At 34.3% G+C, this 22,557-nt stretch overlaps 1 protein-coding gene across 3 annotated transcripts; it reads left to right on the top strand.

Moving 5' to 3' along the window:
- The first annotated feature begins 681 nt into the window (after positions 1 to 681).
- LOC112705789 (cytochrome P450 82A4) lies at positions 682 to 22,078 on the top strand. 3 transcript variants are annotated; one of them, XM_025756756.3, is made up of 3 exons: positions 701 to 851; positions 944 to 1,814; positions 21,244 to 22,078. In XM_025756756.3, exons 2-3 carry the CDS (start codon positions 1,062 to 1,064, stop codon positions 21,877 to 21,879), a joined length of 1,389 nt encoding a protein of 462 aa, XP_025612541.1. In that variant the 5' UTR covers positions 701 to 851; positions 944 to 1,061; the 3' UTR covers positions 21,880 to 22,078. The 3 variants fall into 3 exon arrangements, with proteins under 3 accessions (XP_025612540.1, XP_072057746.1, XP_025612541.1); XM_025756755.3 differs by having other exon boundaries at positions 682 to 1,814; XM_072201645.1 differs by lacking the exon at positions 21,244 to 22,078 and adding an exon at positions 4,256 to 5,457 and having other exon boundaries at positions 698 to 1,814.
- The last annotated feature ends 479 nt before the right edge of the window (positions 22,079 to 22,557 follow it).

The raw sequence follows: 22,557 nt of genomic DNA, 5'->3' as shown, positions 1-22,557 counted from the left end.
AGGTGGGTCATCCTGCATAAAGGTCGAGTGGACAGAACCACCGCCACTAACATCACCAACCTCGGCAGAAAGCTCCATTACTTGTTCCGCCATGATTCTCCCATGGATCTCAAACATGAGTCGCACATGCTCATTACCCTAGAGCCGAAACAGACGAAACCGAAAAATTCTATTACCCAACGGTGCTAGCAACCTATACCGCACCCTTCCGAGATCTTTTCTCCCTAAACCACCAAGGTTGCTCAATATCAGATTCTTCAACTCGGACAATGAACTTACGAGTCGAGTGCGCAACAGTAACAGATTCTCACACTCAAATATCACCCCATTGTTACTGTTTTTCATACGACAATTTGGATACACACAGACAACCATATATCCACTACTACTAGACATTTTTGCCTATTTTTTGAAAGAAAAACGGAAAAGAAGATTTGAAATATATGTGGAGAATGCCAAGGGTTGCACATCCTTTTATAGTTGTTGAAAATTTGTCTTAATGTATCTCGTTTATACTGTAAACAAAATATACACATGTCACACACTATTTTATCTCGTTTACAATGTAAATTAAACGAGATAAGTAATCTTACGCAATTTCATAATAATTTTTAAAATTATTTATTTCAATAAATAACATTTATTTAATTTATTTAAATAAAAAATCCCATTTTAGTGTGTATGACATAAATTGGTTAAAGAAAATAAATTCTTTTATTTGAGTACACTCGTTAAAAAATATCTGAGTGCAGGTTCTCGAACAATCTACCAATAATAGTGTCATACTCTCTAGCTAGTCTCTTCCACTTCATAACTGAAAGAGCGAAGCGACCCAACGATCATAATTAGAAGTTATAATTATGAGTTTTTGCTTGAGCGCTACTTATTATCAAGTAATTGGACTCGTTTCTCTAATCTTACTTCCTTTCCTCTTTCTTTTTAGGAGGTCAAAACTTAGCGGAGGTAGAAGAGAGCCACCCTTAGCGGCGGGTGCATGGCCCATAATAGGCCATCTCCCTCTCTTCGCAGCTTCAAGGCCACCTCACAAAACTCTAGGCGCCATGGCAGACAAATACGGAAGCCTTTTCACCATCAAGATCGGGTCCCAACGTGCTGTGGTCATCAACAACTGGAAAACCGCTAAAGAATGCTTCACCACCAACGACGTAACCTTATCATCACGACCTAGTAACCTCATCGCTGTCGAACGCTTGGCATACAAAGGAGCCATGTTTCCCTTCGCACCTAATCACCTATACTGGCGCGAGATGCGAAGGATTGCGAACCAGGAATTGCTCTCCAACAAGCGAGTGGAGCTCTTAGGCCCCGTTCGTGTCTCGGAAGTAGAAAGCAGTATCAAAGCGCTTTTCAAAAAGTGGGAGGATGAGAAGAACGAGTCGGGGTATGTGGCGGTGGAGATGAAGAAGTGGTTTGGGGAGTTGATCATCACTACGATTCTCAGAGTCTTTTCGGGGAAGCGATACTTGGGCGGAGACAGCGGCAGTTCTGAGGAAGGACGGCGGTGTTTAAAAGCGTTGAGGGAATTTGTGCAGCAACTGGGGATGATATTAGTGGGTGATGCGGTGCCTTGGCTTCGGTGGGTGGACTTGGGTGGGCACGAGAAAGCCATGAAAGAAACCGCTAAGGAATTGGACGCCATATGTGGGAAGTGGTTAGAAGAGCATCGAATGAAAAGGGTTTTAGAAGAGGATGGTAGGAGTCAAGATTTCATTGACGTGATGCTTTCTGTTCTTGATGGTACTGATGAGCTTGCAGGATATGATGTCGATACCATCATCAAAGCTACAGTGCTGGTATGGATATTTATGCAGTTTTGATTCTAATAACTCATCGTCTTTATCTTTATTTACAGTAAATCCCACTTATCCACTTTAATCTTTGGACACATTATTATGATCAATCATTTCATTAGTGCATTATAATACATTTAAAAGAAAGGCGCCCACTTAAATGAAGGCATTAAAAATGACTTCACCTGAAATCCTTCTTATGATTGAAACAAGTGTCCTACGTGATTTGCTTTTTAATTTGGTCCGATTTTATTAAATTGTATTGAACCAAACCACTGTATAATTCAAATTTAAAAATACTAATATATCTTTTGGTTAATATTTTTATTAATAAATTTACTTAATTTTTTTCTCCTTCAATAATAAAAATAAAAAACTAAAAAGTAAGTATATCTAAATATAAATAAATTATAATAAAATAAATCATAGCTTTTGTGTATACATTATGTAATTATTTGTATAATGTACCTTTTATTTTATAATAATAATGTTTAAAAAACAAAAAAAAATTAGTTAAAATAGCTGAAATTTATTTTATTTAATATTTATTAATTATTATTACAATTAATAAATACTAAATTTGGTAAAGTTAAAATTTTTAATTAAAATTTTTTTTGGTAAAATTATAAAATTAAATTTGTAATGATTTGTTGAGTATTTATTAAAATAAAAATTTAAATTTTTATTAAATTCACTTAAATTTAGAGTATGATTTAATTTAAAAATTTTGTTTATACATATAAATAAATGATAATTAGTGATATGGTCATATAAAAATTTGAACATAATTTAATTTGAAGTTCATAATAATGACAACAAAAAAAAGTGTTAATTAGTTTTTAATATCAAATTTAGAGTATGATTTGATGTAGTCATATGAAGTTCTCTTTTGCACTTCTAATTAAATGTGAATTAGTGATTTCAATCAAAATTAAAGCATTACTATATGTGAAATTCACTCTTACACTAAAAATTAATATTAATTAAAAGTTGAGATTTAATATAGAATATAATTTAATGTCAAGTTCACGGTTAAATCTCTAATTAAGTGTAAATTAGTTATCTAGAATAAATTTAGAGCACCATTTTATATAAATTAATGATTAAGATAAAATTTAAAAAATAATTTTGATATGAAATATATCACTTCATGTATGATTATTTGTAAACCTAAAACTAAAAGTTAAATTCGTTTTCGAGATGACATTTAGAATATTTAATTGTTGTCATAAATTGGTTTATTATTAATAAAAAAATTAAAATTAATTTTAATTATTGTTATAAACCGGTTTATTTTTATATCGGTTTAACTAGATTCATTTAACACATTGAACCAAAATAGAAAAATTACACTGCACCAACTTTAATTTCTTGTCCATCATAAGTGACGCATGTCCATAAAATTTTCAATCCCAAAATAATATCCAATGGTGCAGCTTTGAGATTCAGCGGAAGTCATTTTTGATGACTTCATTGGAGTGGCCCCCTTTAAAAAATGTTGGATGAATAGGTGTAGGAAAATGTAAGAGGGCAATATTTGTAGCGTAAAACACAAGAAAATTGATTAGCATTAGTTTAAATATAAGACAAAAAAAAAAATGGGTGGCTAATAATTCGATATCGATGTCTTCGTCTAAAGATATTACGGTGAATAGTTGGGTGGTTTAAAAGATTTGATATATTATCTTTATAGATATTTTCATGAAAATAATCAATATGAATTACTTGTAATGTTTTTATCTTAAATGTATCGATAATTAAATTTTAATTAGGTAATATATTAAGTTAAGAATAAATATTTAAATTAGATTTAAAAAAAATTTAAATTTGACACTTTAGTACTCAAATTTTTTTATTATTCTAGAGATAATACAGTCTTCTTTCAGTAGTCACTAACGTAGAACATTAATTGATCATGTGTATGCTAGCTGGACATATTAATTATTAGAATAAAGTATAAAACAATCCTCGAAAAATTGAAAAAAATCTCAAAATAATTTTTGAAAAATTTTAAAAAATTCAAAATAATCCATTAGAATATTTTTAATCTTTTTCAAAAACCATCTTGTAATAGTTTTATTAAATGGTACTTGTTTATAACCTGGGCCAAAAAACATAGCTAGACCTAAAATGAATAGAAGCTCACTCAAGAGATCCAACTACTACATCTATCCGACCTCATAGAGGTTGGGCGTGACAATAGTAGTTCAGTTCTACTTATGTGAATAAGTAACTAACTCTTAAGATATCTTCCATTTATCTAGCTAGAAGAGAGATCTCAACAACTTCCCTAAAAAAAGGGAACAGTTATCCACCACTAAACGTTGAACTACTTTAAAAAGGTAGTTATCTACTCTACTAGAAATACACTGACACTTTTAAGTATATTCAGAACCTAATTTACTAAAAACTTGCTTTAAATCTTTGCTAACTTAAGCATCAAGATCTATTGCAGGTACCACCCTTACCTCCTCACGAGAAACTCAGATGGCGGCACCTCAACACCAATAGAAGTCAGACGCTGTCTCAAAAGGAGTCTGGATCTCACATTCAGGTTCAAAAGTAACCCAGTTTCAGGTAACCATCGGAACATTGGTGCCGTTGTTGGGGACCTGAAAGTTTACACCCAATCATGGCGGACAATCAGTTCGAAGATGGTCACAAGACATCTGAGTCAGAACCAGAACCTCATAACGACGACGAAGCTCTCATGATACCTCCACATCATGATAGAACGAGTGGTCCTAACGGGGAGGGAACATTAGGAAATCCTCCATCGAGGAGAATCCATTCAGATATACATTCACCAGAAAGTGAAGAGCCCCCACATATAACCGAGATAATGGGACTCGTACATCGGCATCATGGCTGATTAGAGTAACTTGAACAGGAGATCGACTGACAAAGAGAAGCGGAAAAAGATTTGCGAAAGGAGGTACGACAACAAAGAAAGCTAGAAGAAAAGCTTTGGAAACTAGAGGCCGACCTTTAAAATCGGAGCAATTGTGCGGATCAGGAGGAAAGCTCTCTTGGAGGAGAAGATTCATTCATTGAAGAGATCATGCGGACTAGGGTTCCTAGGAACTTCAAAAGCCCCGTCATAGACCTCTATGAAAAATGATCGACCCGAGACAACACCTCAGTAATTTTAAAAGTCGAATATATTTGGCTAACGCGTCCAATGCAACTCACTGCAAAGCTTCTTCGACGACATTAACCAAAGCGGTGATGAAGTGGTTTCATAGTTTACCATCTAGGTCAGTAACTTGTTTCGACAACCTTGCAAGAAAATTTCTCACCCGCTTTTTAATTCAAAAAGATAAAGTCAAACATGCTCCTAGCCTTCTAGGGAGTCAAACAAGAAGTCGGAAAAACTCTTTGAGTTTATATAGAAAGATTCAACAAAGCTTGTTTCTAGATTCAAAATTTACCCAAAGAAGCAGTAATAGTGGATTTGGTTAATGACCTCATAGAAGGGCCGTTTTCTTAATCTACAATCAAGTGACATTCGACCGTTCTATATGAAGTACAAGAATGGGCGAAAACATACATCAACATGGAGAAAAATTTTCGACTTAGAGAGCCAATTTCAAGGCAAAACCCTTCCTAACAAGCTCGGAATAAAGATAAGAAAGCAAAGAAAAAAGAGGAATATAGCTTAGAAAAGCTGCGATGATATTATAACTACACTTCATTCTGAGTTTCTTGTGTCGATATCTATAGGAAAATCTGCCACACTAAAAAACTTCTACCTCCTCGTCTTATTAAGCACAAGAAAGCTGGATGTTGGACGGTATATTGTAAGTATCACAAACTATATGGACATTCTATCAATGATTGCTATAATCTGAAAAATGTGATAGAGAAATTGATCAGAGAAGGTCAGTTAAAGTGGTACCTCGTCGAAAGATTAGACGATCCAGGAAAAAGGAAGAGAGGTGATGAAGACGAGGGTCAATGAGATCGGCCACCACAAATCTCTGATAGGCACGTACATATGATAAATGGAGGATTTGCAAGAGGGGGAATAACTAAGTCTTCTTGAAAAAGGCATCTCAAGGAATTATATCAAGTCGGTGGAGATTGCGACATTCCAGACTTGTCCACAATTTTATTCACTAAAGAAGACGCTCAAGGAGAGACATCTAGTTATGACGATCCTGTTGTGATTACTATGATACTCTCCAACGCAAATATAACGGCTTAACTTCTAGCACGTCATGATCGTACCAAAATAAAGGCGTTACTAACCAAATTCCTTTAACTTGTAGACATTTTTTCTAGAAAGTTAAAATTTTTCCATCAAGTACAAATATATATTAATAGGCACATATTTACATAATTAATAATACATAATAGTTCTTCATATAGAATTCAAATATAAAATCAATCCCTCTGTAAAAAAAATACAACACTTAAAACATCAAGGGCGAAGGAAAATAAACCCAGAAGTAACTAGCCAAACAAGTCTTCTATTTGTCGGTAGTTTTTCAATCAGTCGTCCTGTCTGTACCTCTCAAAAGGGTTTTTAAAATTTTGGGGTGAGAACAAACCACACGTTCTCAGTAGAGAATGTGAATGTTCGCAAAAATACAGAATAAAATATAAATAGTTAACTCATATTCTAAAAATATTTTTCTTTATCAAACCTTTTAAAATTTTCTTAAGTCTTAGAACAATTTTAAAACCCTTTAAATTATGCTCCTAAACAATTTTTAGCCACTCTAACTATTCCTCAAACATATAAATCAAACCTCACAAACCAACGACACAAGTAAGAAACCCAAATCAATACACAAATTGATTGCAACAGAGACAAACAACACAATCACAAGAATAAAATAAACAAACACAATCAAATGAAAATGTGCAAACAATATGATGAATGCCTTTTCTATGCAAACTATGAGCTCATGCGTCGGTTGTCTACTAGCAACCCGATGTTATCCAAGGCAAACTCCAAATATGGTTTTCAACTGAATTAGCCAGCACCGGTATCACATGGGTGGACCCATGTCAATCAGATACCAAAGCCACACAGGTTTACCCATGTCAATTAGGCTAAAATCATAATCATATAATCACTATATCATATGTGCATTCAGTGAGATACAGGCTATCAGTTAGATAGGTGTCCCCACATTATCAATTAGTATAAAGGCCCAATCAAACAACCAATTCTCATATATAATTATCGTTTTCAATAATTTGTTTATCATTCACGGTTTTTCAATTATCTTTCTCAATCATTGTTTCTCATTCCTCTTCTTTTTCCTTTTTGTCATACCACCGCATCACCAAATAATCAATCATACCTCTGTATCACCATATAATCATTCACACCTCTGCATGACTATATAATCATTCCCACCTCTACATCACCGTATAATTTTATACATTTTTCTGTATCACCAGAAAGATACACTTTCTGCCATTTATCAATCATAACATCAAAACGTTTAATTTATAAGTATTCAAACTCCTTTAATATTTGATCAAGATAAAATTACTATTTTATTATTTAAAATCATTTCTTATCCTTCTTAAGCATTCTTTCAAGCTACTTTCAAACACTCTAACTTTAATCTTAACACTTTAAAAGAATATCTATTTTTTTTTATTTTATAAACAATCAATAACCATCATCAAACAAACCTTAATATTCATTTCCAGTTATTGAATATCAAACCTACCAATTAAGCATCTAAGACACAATTTACATAATTCATTTTAATTAAATCCGTATATTTTTATTAAATTCTTATAATTTTTATAAAAATTCAGACATAATTTTCCCTAAAATGGACTTAAGCCATCCTTACGGATTTTCTCTTTTTCTATAATTCACCAGTCTTTTATCAGCAGTTATTATAATAACATATTCCCAATAATCAATTTATCATAATTTATTTTAACAACTAATACTCTGCCACCAATTACTAATCAGATTTTTTGACAATTTCAAAGCAATCAGAAAATCAATAACAACCACAGCCTCAAACCAAAATCAATCTCATTAGTTAATCACACACAACAATGAAAACAGTCACAATCATAGGTATAATTCAAACTCAATTCATCAATTATCAAAATGATAGTTTTTCAACAATTAACTCATCATATTTCAATTTAACAAATAACACCAAATTAATCACGATTCACAGCAACAATTCAATTAATTCTCATCAATTAGTCATACATAATATTTATAAATTATTTACAATTACTCAATAAGAATTTTTGGATATTTTTAAATTAAAAAATTTTAATTTTAAAACGAATCCTTTACCTCGGTTAACCAAGTTCGCATAGACTTATCGTGACAACTCCCTTTCCTTTTAATTCATGGCAGCAGTGGTAATTCCAACACAACTGGAACAACAGTGGCAACAATCGAAACAGCAGTAGTGTCAACTCCATGACAGTAATGATGGTTACAGCAGAACAGAGGATTCAAATTGAATAGTACTAAAAAACAAACACAACCCTAGAAAATTCAAAACAAGGCATATACTAAAATCAAATCAGAACAAGTGTGGTAGTGACAATAAAAAGTGTAAATAGACCATAATCAAAGAAAATATCAAACCAGAATTAAAGTAGCAGTAACAGACTCATCAACAGCAGCTCTAACAGTTCCTTAATAGCATCAACACTATCATGTATGATAATTTCAGTAGCAAATAGAAAGAGCAGAGCAAGGATTAAAGCTTATAGTTTCAAGAATGGAGGAATTGAAACCGAAACAACGACTCCAACGACAGCTCTATCAATGGAAACAGGGCATGACGACGATGATTTCGACCCTAATTGACGATAGCGGCGGTGGCGACAGATCAGAATGGCATGAGAACGGACCTCATCCTTCCCTTCTTTATCGTGTTTTCGCTTCTCTTTCTCTCCGGCAGCCTCTCTCTTGCATCCTACTCTCTTTTGCCCTAATTGGTGTCAATAGTGGTGAGGAAAGCTTCCGCAACAGCGATGAAGTGGGGCAGTACGCGGCGATCGTGGCTCCACTGGTGCACCTTCCTTCCCCCTCGCGTGGAGTGGCAGCAGCAACGGCTAGGGCTCTGATTGACGACAACATTGGTGGTAGGACACGGCAACGGTGGAACCTTCTTTCTTCCCCTCGTCGATCGCATCTGCTCTCTCTCGTGCACCTCTGGTTCTTGCGACGTCCTTCTTTCTCATTTTCTCCTCTCCATGACAGTGAAGGCGGCGATGGTGGTAGTGAGATCCATCGTCGTTGCCTCCTTCTCTTCCCATCTCCTCTCCATTTTGTTCTCCCACCTTGGTTCCTCTCTTCTCTGATTTCTTTATGCGTGTTTGTCACATATTTTTGTGTATGAGGGAGTGGCTCAGAGTGAAACCCGTGTGTGAATATGGGAGGAATTAGTGTCGCGTGCGTGTGTGTAAGTGATTAGTGAGCAGATATACATGTTGGATAATTACGATGTGTGTAAAAATTAGGAACTTAGGGATAGAGTTAGAATAAAATATGTGCTAATAATATAGAAATTTTAAAAAATATTTGAGGCAAGATAATTATTTGATATTGAAATATAATAATACAAAATTACTTTTAAAATGCATATAATTTTATTTTTCAATATATCAATAAGTCCGGATAATTATTTGTAACTTAAGATCTAAAAAAAATTAAACGAATTATCTTTTATAAAACACAATTTCAAGTTCAAAATAACAATTACTTCAAGTTTTAATTTCAATTATACTTAATATCTCATTTTAATAAAAACTACATATAAGCCCTAATTAATTCAAACTCAATTAATTATAAAATTAATTTAATTATCTTAAATCAGTTTTCAAGAATAAAGACTTCAAATAAATAAATTATAACTTATAATATCAGTTACTTAAATTTAAATTGCATAATTCTTCATAAATTTCAATCACTGCAAATTTCAATTTTAACTACGCAAAATATACATTTATAATAGGATTATATAAAAAAATTTATTGATTTAAAATCAACTTATCTCTTAATCAATTTAATTACTTTTAGTAAAATAATTTTCTTAGAATAAAATTCTCAACAAATTTAATAAATTGTAAATAACTCATTATTTAATTTTTCAAAAACTTGGGTTGTTAAAACAAACTTCCACAGTACTCTGGTAGATCAGGAAAACTCGGTCAATATATTATTCAAATCCGCTTTTGACAAGTTCGGATTAGAAAAAAAAAGAACTAAGAGCCTTTCCCGATAATCTTTTGGGTTAGAAGACACACCAATCTAACCTCTCAACTTCATCTCCTTGTATACTATTTTTGGTAAGGGGTTGAAGTCCAGAACTTTCATCAGCCTACAATGCATTGATAGGTCGGACAACATTGAACCGACTAGCTGTGTGTGGTCGTTTTCACTCCTCGTTTTTGCATGAAATACCTGACTTCAGAGAGAATTTCTACCATAAGAGGAGATTAGAGATTGGCATGAAAATGCTATAATGAGAGCTTGAATATACAGAGAAACATAAAAGGTAAAGAAGTTAACACTATTAAACTCGGCGGTATTCAAGCACTAGAAGAACTACGACCACAACTTGGTGGGAAAATTGAAGAGGTTCAAATCGAAGACCAGGCTGAGAAAACAACAAGAGCCAACCTTGGTGAAGAATTAAAAGAAAACCTTGTTAAGCTCTTACAATAAAACTCCGACCTCTTCTCCTGGAAAGCCTCTGATATGCCCTAGATACACCCCAACCTTATGTGTCACAAGCTCCCTGTTTACCCGGTCTCACGACGTATTTAACAAAAGCGACGAAAACTCAACCCTAAAAGAAGTTGGCCTCATAAAAGAGGTATAATATCCTTTGTGGTTAGCTAATATAGTCCTGGTGAAGAAATAGAAGGGAAAATAGTGAACGTGTATCGATTATACCGTCCTCAATATAGCTTGTCCCAAAAATCCATATCCTCTTCCCAACATTGATGCCTTAGTAGCCTCAGCCTTAGGATATAAATACCTGTCATTTATGAGCATACTTAAAATAAAATCAAATCCTGATGTATAAATTGGACTAAGAGAAGACATCTTTCATCACTCTAAAAGCTAACTATTGTTACGTAATAATGCCTTTTGAATTAAAAAATGCTGGAGTCACGTATCAGTGACTAACGAACAAGGTGTTTTCATCTGACCTTGGACAATTGATGGAAGTATATGTGGACGACATGCTTGTCAAGACTAAGGAAGATGTCAACCTCTTGTCTGACTTAGCCGAAATATTCAACACGATAAAGAAGTACGGGATGAGACGAAAACCCTTGATGTGTACCTTCGCAATGAAAGCTGAGAAATTCTTAGGCTTTATGCTTACCCAAAGGGGTATTGAAGCCAATCCAAACAAGTGTAAAGCAATACCTGAGATGAAAAGCCCGACTTGTCTCAAGGTACTCCAACAATTAAATGGAAGGTTGGCAGCCTTATCTAGATTCTTGGCAGGATCGGCCCTGAAATCTCTACTGCTGTTCTCAATACTCAAGAAAAGATGCCAATTTGAGTGGACTCGAGAATATGAACAAGCTTTTCAAGGCTTCAAAAACTTTCAGAGTCAGCCATCAATACTGACCCGACCTGCTCTAAGGGCTTAGCTTGTGTTATACTCAGCAGTTGCAAATAGGACCATAGCCTCAGTCTTAGTCCGAGAAGCTGAGAACGGATAGCAACCAATTTATTTTGTTAGCAAGGTTCTATAGGGGATAGAACTAAACTATCAAAAATAGAAAAGTTTGCATATGCCTTTGTGCTCACTTCTAGAAGGCTCTAACCTTACTTTCAAGCTTATATCATAAAACTTTGAACTAATCAACCTATGAAGCATATCCTCTAAAAGACAGACACTGTAGGTCGGGTGCTACAATGGGCCAACTGTCTGAACTCGACTTAAAGTATGAAACTCAGACAACAATAAAATCCCAATACCTCGCTGACTTCATAGTGGAGTACACAAAAACTCAAGGAAGTCCTACAACCTGGAATTTATATGTGGATGGATCATTCAATAAAGCTGGAAGTGGAGCAGGAGTCATCCTGGAGAACTAAAATGGAACTGTGATAGAACTTTCATTAAAATTCGAGTTTCTAGCTTCCAACAATCAAGCCGAGTACGAAGCCTTACTCGCTGGCTTGAGGCTAACCAAAGAAGTCGGGGGAGTAAAGTTGATTGTAGTTAGTGATTCTCAAGTAATAACCTCTCAAGTTAATGGGACTTATAAGGCTAAAGATCCCAACATAAAAAAGTACTTACAAGAAATACGGGAACAATTAGCTATTTTTGAAAATGGAAATCCGACATATAGCTCGGGAATTCAACATTCGAGTTGATGGCCTTTCCAAATTGGCTAGCACCAAGCTAGGGGAAACAATAGAAGTTTGATCCAGAAAACTCTCCACACACCATCAGTGGCCAAGGAAATCGACATGTTGGGTACAATGGCTATCTCCAGTGTAAGCCTAGGTTGGATGACCCCCATTCTCGAATACCTTAAATTCAATATCACCCCTAAAGAAGAAAGGGAAGCAAGGAGGCTCATAATGGAAGCACAAAACTACACTTTGGTTCAAAATATCCGCTATAGAAGAGAGGTATCTACACCTCTATTAAAGTGTGTCCCGACCTCCAAGACTAATAAAGTCTTAGAAAAATGTCCACAGCAGCATATGCGAAAATCACTTAGGAGCACGATCACTAGCAAAAAAGGTAATCCGAGCTGGCTTCTTTTGGCTGACCTTACAACGGGAGGTAGCCTACTTCGTTAAAAGATGCTCGCATTGCCAAAAGCATACTAACTTCCATGTGGCACCGCCATAAGAGCTCATCAGCATAACCTCGCATTGGTCATTTGCAAAATGGGGATTAGACCTCCTCAAGCCATTCCCGCGGCACCTGACAAGTAAAGTACCTTATAGCAAGTATTAATTATTTCACTAAGTGGATCGAGGCAGAACCTTTAGCAACCATCATAGCTCAATGAATTCAAAAGTTCTTTTACAAGAATATTGTCACCCAGTTTGGAGTTCCACACTCCATTACCATGGACAATGAAACTCAGTTCACCGACTCAGCCTACAGAAGCTTGGTGGCAAGCCTTAAGATTAAGCACCAATTCACATTGGTAGAACATTCCCAAGCCAATAGACAACTGACGTTAGGATTTTTGCCAGTAAAGAATTTCATAAAAACAGTCGTGTTGTAGATATAGTCTCTAAACCGACAAAAATTCCTTCGTACAAACATTTTGGTTGTCACAAGTAACAAACCCCTTTTAAAATTGATAACCGAGTATTAAACCTCGGGTCGTCTTCTCAAGGAATTGCAGGGAGGTATGTTCTTATTATTGGTTATGAAAAAGGTAAAATTGGGGTTTTGGAAGTAAGGGGGCAGTATGTTGCACAAAAAAATAATAAGAAAAATAAATAAATAACTATAAAATAAACTCTTGGCAAGGTATGGGAACTGGAGGTCCTATCCCAGTTATCCTTATCAATTGTGATGAGAATTGGATTCTTCTCCCACTTTGTTAACCTCTAACTATGAAGGTAAGTTAAGTGGATGAATTCCAATTTTCAATCAACAATGAGTTTAATAACTCTAGAGTCACCAATTATTTAACCAAAGCCAAAAGGAAGGAAAATTGAAACTGCTGGAATAAAAATGCCTTCAGATGGGAGGCAATAATCATGTAAATAAAAGAAAGTAATATTAAACTGAAATACCTCAAATTATAATAAATAGATCATTCAAATCTTAACATGAAAAGTTCATAAGCCAATTGGGCAATATAAATCAAATACAAATAAAAGTATTAGAGTAAATAAAAATAAAAGAGAAACATAAATAGGAACATTGAACCTGGATCGAGAGTCACTCTAGAAAGAGAAGTCCTAAATCCTAAGAGAGAGAGAGAGGAGAGAACCCCTCTCAAAACTAATCTAAATCATGAGAAGTGAATTATGAAAGCATAATTATGAATGGATGCATTCCCCCACTTTATAGCCTCTAATCTGTGTCCTCTGGGCCGAAAACTGGGTCAGAAACAGTCCAGAAATCACTTCCAGCGCTTTCTGGTCCGTACAGGTCGCGAAAAAGTGACGCGGCCGCATGGCTCACGCGGCCGCGCGGGTTGCGTTCCTGCCAGGTCACGCGTCCGCGTGACTCACGCGTTCGCGTCGCCTGGCATCGGGGCAGCTATGGCAAATTATATATCAAATCTAAGCCCTGGACGTTAGCTTTCCAACGCAACTGGAACCGCGTTGTTTGGACCTCTGTAGCTAAAGTTATAGCCGTTTGAGTGCGAAGAGGTCAGGCTGGACAGCTTAGCAATTTCTCCAACTTATTGTATTCCTTCCATTTTTGCATGCTTCCTTTCCATCCTCTGAGCCATTCCTGCCTTATAATCTCTAAAAACACTTAACACACATATCAAGGCATCTAATGGTAATAAGAGAGGATTAATAATAAGCAAATATAAGATCAAAGAAGCATGTTTTCAATCAAAGCACATAATTAGGAAGGCAAATGTAAAACATGCGAATAGTATGAATAAGTGGGTAAAGAGTTGATAAAATCCACTCAATTAAACACAAAATAAACCATGAAATAGTGGTTTATCAACAACCAAAAGCTGCGAATAAAGTCATGTTACTCGGGTTAAAATGCCGACTACAAGACGCAAAGGGAACATGGGCAGATGAGCTCCCTCAAGTCTTGTGGGCATATTGAACAACTCCCCATTCAATAAAAGGGGAATCTCTTTTCTAACTTGCTTACGGCATAGAAGCCATGATACCTATAGAAGTTAATGAAGAATCTCCAAGGGTTAGATTCTACGATGAAGTAGGAAACGTCCGAGTTCAAAAGGAAGAACTTCATCTCCTCCCAGAAGTCCGAGAATAAGCTCGAATAAAAACAGAAGCATTGAAACAAAGAATGGTCTTAAGGTACAATAAGAAAGTCATCAAAAGAAGCTTTGCCACAAACGACCTCACATTAATCCGAAATGACTTCAGAACATAGAAGTCGGGCGAAGAACAGTTGGCTGCAAACTGGAATGGACCTTACAAGATCACTGAAGCCTTAGGAAAAGATTACTACAAAGTGTCCGACTTAAGGGAAAATGAGCTCCCAAGGTCATGGCACGTATGTAACCTAAAAAGAGACTACAGTTAGAAAGCGCACCTTGCTCCCTAGTGTACTTTTTTTTCCGACTTCATAATTTTTTCCAAGAAGGGTTTTCCTAGAGGGGGTGTTAACAAGGCACCATAGTGAGGGTTAAAGGTTAATAGAAAACTCTTGGTAGCAACAAAACTTATGTAAATCATTTTTTCCTTATTAATGATAGTTCATTTTTTTATGAAGTTTTCCATTTAAACGCACTAATTTAAGCTCAAAAAAACATGAAAATCATTGCCCAACCTAGATAGTTGACAAGATGAAGTGACGATGTACAAATTAGTGTAAGAAGTTATGTAAGTAGATTATGGTCCGACCTCGTTACTACCTAAAATAGTTAGGCTTAAAACAAAATGCAAAAGTAACTTGTTAAAACCGACTACTAAAGGTCGGAGCACAACTAATTAAGGGAAACGGTATACATCTTACAAATGAAAGGTTCATAATAATGCCTGAACTATTTTTAAATGACATCTTCCACAACTTAGCAAAAACAGCATCAAAAGTGACTTAATGAAAATTTTTACTAAGTCGCGAAAGGCTAAAGAAACAGTTGTGCCAACTAATAAAAGATGATTGAAGAAACACTCATTTATACAGAAGCCACCACATATTCAAATAATAGAGAAAGGTTTTTTCTTGGCAGTAAAATAAAAGAGAAATTGTTCAAACTATAGCTATTAAAAAATTAAGTTATTCATAAAGACACACATGTCGGGCCTTCCAATACTTTGAAACTAAAATTAAGGAGCAAGGATTTGTTCGCTAGGAGTCATGTTAAAAGTGTCTTTGGGTTACGCAGAGGAGGTCAGGAGCATTTCTGGCTGAGAAGCAATACTCTCATCATCCACCTGAGAAGCTCCCTTGGCTCGGACTTCCGAAGTCTTCGGGTCGAGCATAAGAGTGTCCTCCTCATCTTCTGGTTTTAGGGACAATTTTCTCATCCACCACGATGTTGTCAGGACTAATGAGGCAGAAGTTCACCTCGGGAGCTATAACTCAGAACTGGGCCTTCAAATTTTCAACTAGCTCGTCCATTTCCTGAGCTATAGACTCCTCTAAATATGCATACCTCTCTTTTGACTTGGTAATCTCATCCACAAAATGTAGCTTCTCCCCTAAGACCCTGGTATAGCTCTTTTTAACCTTCTTCTTTAGGCCCTTTGCCATGGCACAAGCGGCTTCAGACTGCTTCACCCTCTCCCGAGCCTTGGCAAGGTTAAAAATAAGGGCCTCATTTCATCCTCCAGCTCCTTTTGAACTCCCTCAAAGATGCCACTTTAGCTTGTAAGTCAGCCAAAGAGCGTCAAGTAGCACCTAGAGGAGTCTTCTCCAATTTCCTCATCAAAGTAGAGCATACCCCGACTGTACAAATTTCACCTCAGGCAAGTACTTGAAGAAGGTTCTTCACGGAAACATCATCCATGCTAATAAAGCTGTGTGGAAGGATGTGTTTTTTACAAAATTCAATACCATCAATGTCCGGTTCATAAACGCTTCCTGACTTAGAAGTCTTACGTTTTTTAGGATTAGGCTCGGGAAGAGGAAGCACAAGGGAAATTTCTTGATTACCAGAGTTAGAATGAGGAGTGAGAGGAGGAGGAGTTGGATAGGAGTAACTTTGAGGGAGACAGAGGCACCCGAGTTCGACTTGGAAGGAGAAAGAAGGTTGTCTGACTCTCAACTTCTTGTAATTGGATAGTACGAGCAACAAAAATCTTCTTGGCAGTCCAAAGAGTTTTCATAGCAGCTGACTTAAGATCCATCTTTTCTGCATGATATCAAAGTTGGGTTACGTCAAGCCAACAAAATAATCAACAAAATTTATCTACAAAGGTAAAAGGAAATGCTACCTAGCTTGGGCAATATTTGGCTTGGATTTCCTAAAAAAATTTTGGTATCCAGATAAGGAGCTCAGCCCTAACACTCTTGAAATAAGGCGACTACACTCTCCTGGACCTTATCCAAGTCATCCAAGTTGTACTTAAGAATTACAGAATTTTTCTCCTAATACAAGCTAAAAATGGGTTCATCCCTCTCATCCAGAAAGAAAGGTCGGAAACCCTCAACAAATCGGATCTTAAAAAAGTAAATTTTAAAGTCATAGAAAGAATCGTAAAAAATGACAAAGACCTTCCTCTTCTGAACAGCTCGAAAGGAGATCCAGCCCTACTTCTTAGAACTAAAAGACTTCGTCAGAACAAAAAGGTAACTTTAAGAGAAGGAAAAACATCGAGTTCACGGCAGAGAAGTTGATAAATATTCAGAAAATCCCAAGAGTTGGGACGGAGTTGGGAAGGAGCGACTTTCCAAAGCCTAAGGACCTCGGACTCAAAGTCGATAAAAAGAAGGCTAACCCCCAACCTTGTAAAAAAGCATTTATACACATATTTGAAAATGACACTCCGACTTGTCAAGTCGAGAAAAACAAATCCTCTCTTCAGGATCAACAACTACGACCTCATATCTATGCTCATTCTCTCAGTTTTCACACAACTTATGATTCCTATGAAGGGTCTCAACATACTCATTATAAATAATGAAAACGGAAGAAAGAATAGATACATCTACCTAAGTTAGATTAGACGGGACTTTAGACGACATGCTGAGAATTACTGAACGAGATATAAAAGCTACACCTATAATACAACAAAAGAAGATCATCACAACAAAGTCGGAAAGTCGGGTACAATATCTAAAGCATTTAGAAGATTACATAAAAGGTCGAACTATCCTCAACAAGAAAGAATATGGCCATGGTTTTTAACCTCTTTTCTGAATCAAATAGATAAACTACGTTGTAAAGATAAAAATGGCGCTGTACTCATACAGACTTCACCATTTGGGGGCAACACAGGGAAAACCCCACACTCAGATTCACAACAACAATAACAAGAAAAGATTCAAGTAAAGAAAGCGAATCCTTGAGAATGATTTTCAAGATACAAAGAGGAACCTCCAAACATATTGCGAACCCTCTAGTGATAACGGTAAAAAAATATTTCAAACGAAAGAAATATGCTCAGAATACAAAAATCACAGTAAAGAAAGTTCAAAGGTTAAAGGGACCAACCTTGAAGAAATGCGTGGTGGAAAGAGTACGCAAAAGCAGGAAAAACACGAATGTTCCACACGAAGCAAAAATTCAGAGCAAAGAAATCTTAAAATTTTGAGACGAAGAAAATGAAGAATCTAAAGAAAGGAGAGGGATGAAGAAGAACATTTCAGAAGAAGCAAAAAAAAAAAAAAAGAAAAAAAGAGAAAGATTTTGGGTATTTATAACACACTAAGGGCAATGGAGTAATTCCACTCCCCCTCATTTATGGCGCATGATTACTAAGGTAACCGTAGAGTAATATACTCAAAACTACGAAAACACATAGCGCCACAAATTTTAAAACACGTCGAGTACCTGACCTAGTCCCAGGGAAGGCGGTTTACCGGATCTGATGTTTACATCCACAAAGAGACTAGTCTAATCTACAAATGCTCGAGTCCAACCTCGAAAAGCTCAGACTCAACCAGCGACACTGTTCATATCCTGGCTCAAAAAATATAGCCAGGCCTAAAATGAATAGAAGCTCACTCAAGAGATCTAACTGCTACACCTATCCGACCTCATAGAGGTCGGGCACAACGACGGCAGTTCAGCTCTACTTATGTGAATAAGTAACTAACTCTTAAGATATCTTCCACTTATTTTGAAGGGAAATCTTAACTTTTCTAGAAAAAGGGAATAGTTATTCATCACTAAAGGTGGAACTACTCTAAAATGGTGGTTATCTACTCTACTACAAATACACTGACACTCTCAGGTATATTTAGAACCCAATTTGCAAAAAATCTGCTTTAATCCCTTTCTAACTTAAGCATCGGAGTCCCTTATAGGTATCACCTCCCACCTCCTCATGAGAAACTCAAAGGGCGGCACCTCGGTACCAGCAGAAGTCGGACGCTGCCTCAAAAGTAGTCTGGACCTTACGTTCAGGCCAAAAAACAACCCAATTTCAAGTAACCCTCGGAACAGTACCTATAAAATATTATTAAAAATATACAATAAATTAAGAATACAAAAAGTAATAAAATATATACGAAAAATAATTTTATTTATTAACACTAAAATATTATAAAGAATAATATTATTTAATTATTAATCTATGATGTCTATATGGAGATTATGTAAAAATCATAATAACGATAATTAAATTTAAGAGGTTATTGAATTATAAAAATTATTATCATTTATATACCTAAACATATTAACATTAAACAAACTTAGACAATATTCCTTAGTAAAAATAAATTATTTTTTTGGTATAATAGCTAATTGTCGTAGCAAAAATAGCTTTTAAGTGTTACAAAGTATTAAGAGTTTTACGTTGTGATTTTGTAAATAATCTACATTAACCTTATGATTGACCAAAATTTATAAATTTGACTTCATAGGTGACATGATTTATATTGCATGCAATTTTTAAAGTATTTTCTTTATAAGCATTTGTACAAATATTTTTAATTAGTCATATAAAAAAATTTATGTTAAATGAGAGTACTCCTATCTCTTCTAATAACACTAATATATTCTCTTCTTTATCATTAAAGAATGAGTATAGAATATGATACTTAAAAAATTAACTTAATATCTTGTATGATAAAAAATAAATGAGTTCATTTATTAAATTTTTATTTTGAAAAATAACGTCTTTTCAAAATTAATATATAATTTATTTTTAAAGTTTGTAAAATAATTTTGTATATAAATAATCAAATTTGAGCTAAATAGATAAAAAAATTTAAAAATTAAAATTTATTAATTTAGAAATAGTGATATATAAAATAATTCAAAAGGATAATTTTGAAATTTTTAAAATTTTTCAATGACTGCTTTGAGATATTTAAAATTTTTTGGGAGCTATTTTGTACTTCATTCTAAGGATTGATTTATCTATATAGCACACATGAACATTTAATGGTCACATGTGTGAATTAATATTCCATGTTGGCAGTCATCATTAGTGACTAACTGAGGGATTGGAGATTGTATTGTCTAACAGAAATAAATAATGGAGGCTGTTTTGTGTATTTTGAAATTTGAAGGACTAAAATGTATGATTTTGAAAATTAAAGCACTGATCTAGATAATTACTCTAAAAATTATTAAATACGCAAATAAATTTTATTACATTGAGACTTCTATAGTTATAAAAATTTATTGAGAGACTAAACTGTCTAATCTAATAAAATTCGTTGAGGACCAATTTAGGTATATACTCTTAAATTAATTAGGTAATAACTATTATACCAAATTAGGTAAGATAGATATAAATATATTCGGTAAAAAAAATATTAGGTGAATAAATTATTTTTGCAATCACGTTACAACTAAGTTTTTTATGTGTCTCTTCTTTCTTTTTAATCTAATTTTTATTGTGACAACAAACTATTGAATTAATTTAATTGAATTTGATTATTAAAATAATTTGGTCATGTAATATCACTGTTAATTTAATTTAGGTAAAAGAAATACTAGAAGGTTACCAAAATTATTGTTTTATCCATTAGTTTGCCATGAATATTTAAAAATATAGATTAAGAATATGTTATTAAATTATTAGACTAAAATATTAAATTAATAACTAAAAATAATGACCAAAAATAATAAATTTTAATGATATTTAAACATATCTCATTAGCTAATAACTATTATAGGATAGATATAATATATTAAAATTAAATTTAGTATTTAACTAAATTTAAACCAAATTATTGAGTCAACCGATTTATTTCCATGTATCCAAAATTGTTTCTAAATTGTCGGTAGACTTGATTTTTGAGCATCTCTAATGGAGTGTTTTTAGAATATTATTTTTAATATCTTTAATAAGTGAATTGATTTAAAATTAAAATCTATATTAGAGTTGATTGATAAAATAAAACCGATATCACATTAAAGATATAATATCACTTTTGATTATATAAAATTACGTTGATGAAGTAATTAAAAAAAATATAAAATTTTAATTAAATTAAGACTAAGCATAAAATAGACAAATTTCACTTTTAATTTCGAATTATTATTTATAACAAATGGTCCTACAAATATTTATATCTAAAATAAAATTAAAATTAAAATTAGTATTGAAAATGTTCTTAGATGTATTTGTCATTTTACATCAGTAAACCACCCCATTTATGTTGTTCCTAAAATGTAAAATTGTGCGTTATTGTAGATCTTAACTGCCGGAGCTGTTGACACAAGCACAGTAAGCCTTACATGGATAATAACTTGTTTGCTAAATAACATTGTTAGTTTGGAAGAAGCACAAAAGGAGTTGGATATCCAAGTTGGGAAAGAAAGATTCGTAAACGAATCAGACATGAGTAACTTAGTTTACATTCAAGCTATAGTTAAAGAGACATTAAGATTACACCCTCCATCAACTCTTTCTGGACTCCGTGTGTTTACAGAGGATTGCACTATTGGCGGCTACTACATTCCAAAAGGAACACCACTAATGACAAATTTGTGGAAGATTCACAGAGATCCTAGCGTTTGGTTGCACCCATTTGACTTTAAGCCGGAGAGGTTCCTTTCCGGTAACCACAAAAATGTTGATGTGAGAGGTAATCACTTTGAGCTGATCCCATTTGGAAGTGGGAGAAGAATGTGCCCCGGGATATCTTTTGCCATGCCCATGATTCATCTAACTTTGGCTACTTTCTTGCAATCCTTTGAAATTTCAAAGCCATCTCATGAACCCATTGATATGACTGAAATCTTTGGCCTAACAAGCACCAAGGCTACTCCTCTTGATGTACTCATCAAACCACGTCTTTTTTCAAAGCTTTACGAAGACTTACACTGATTTAATTTTATATATTGTTAGGTATCTTGTCCAAATAATTTATGACTATATGTTGGCCGGGTCATGCGATTGGATATCTATATGTATATGTAGACCTATCACCTATGGGGATTATATGTATTTTTGGTATAATAATACTTGAAGGAATGGACTCCATGCATGCATGAAAGATTAATGATTATATATTAGCATTTAGCAAGCTAGGAACTGTACAAACTGTTCTAAATGAACGTTAATGCATGATATATCAAAGTCCCATGTGAATTGTGAAAGCTTTGAACTTGGTTTTGAGTTTATTCACCTTGGAGATCAATTATATATATATATATATATATAAGCTTACAGTAACAAAATGTGAATAATGAATAATTCAGTTTATTTATTATTCCAAGATATTTTAATTATGTTAATTTTTTAAGGGGATCGATGTAGACCTATATATTCTTCATGTAAGTTAGGTATAGTGTTTGCCTTGTGCCGGTGTTACTTATAAAAAGAAAAATTTTCAAACACACCTCACTACAATTTATAATTATTTCCAGCCGTTATTTCTTAGAGGAGTTTAAATAGAACTGCCGTGGTTGTTGCCCCATTTTACCCATTCCAGCCGTATAAACAAAACCGTTTGAGGTAAGAAATCAACAATAAAAAAATTCTCATAGTAATCTTTAAGATTTA

Source organism: Arachis hypogaea, chromosome 8 (assembly GCF_003086295.3).
Source record: "Arachis hypogaea cultivar Tifrunner chromosome 8, arahy.Tifrunner.gnm2.J5K5, whole genome shotgun sequence".
Classification (NCBI taxonomy): Eukaryota; Viridiplantae; Streptophyta; class Magnoliopsida; order Fabales; family Fabaceae; genus Arachis; species Arachis hypogaea.
This window is presented reverse-complemented; position numbering and strand designations above follow the sequence as displayed.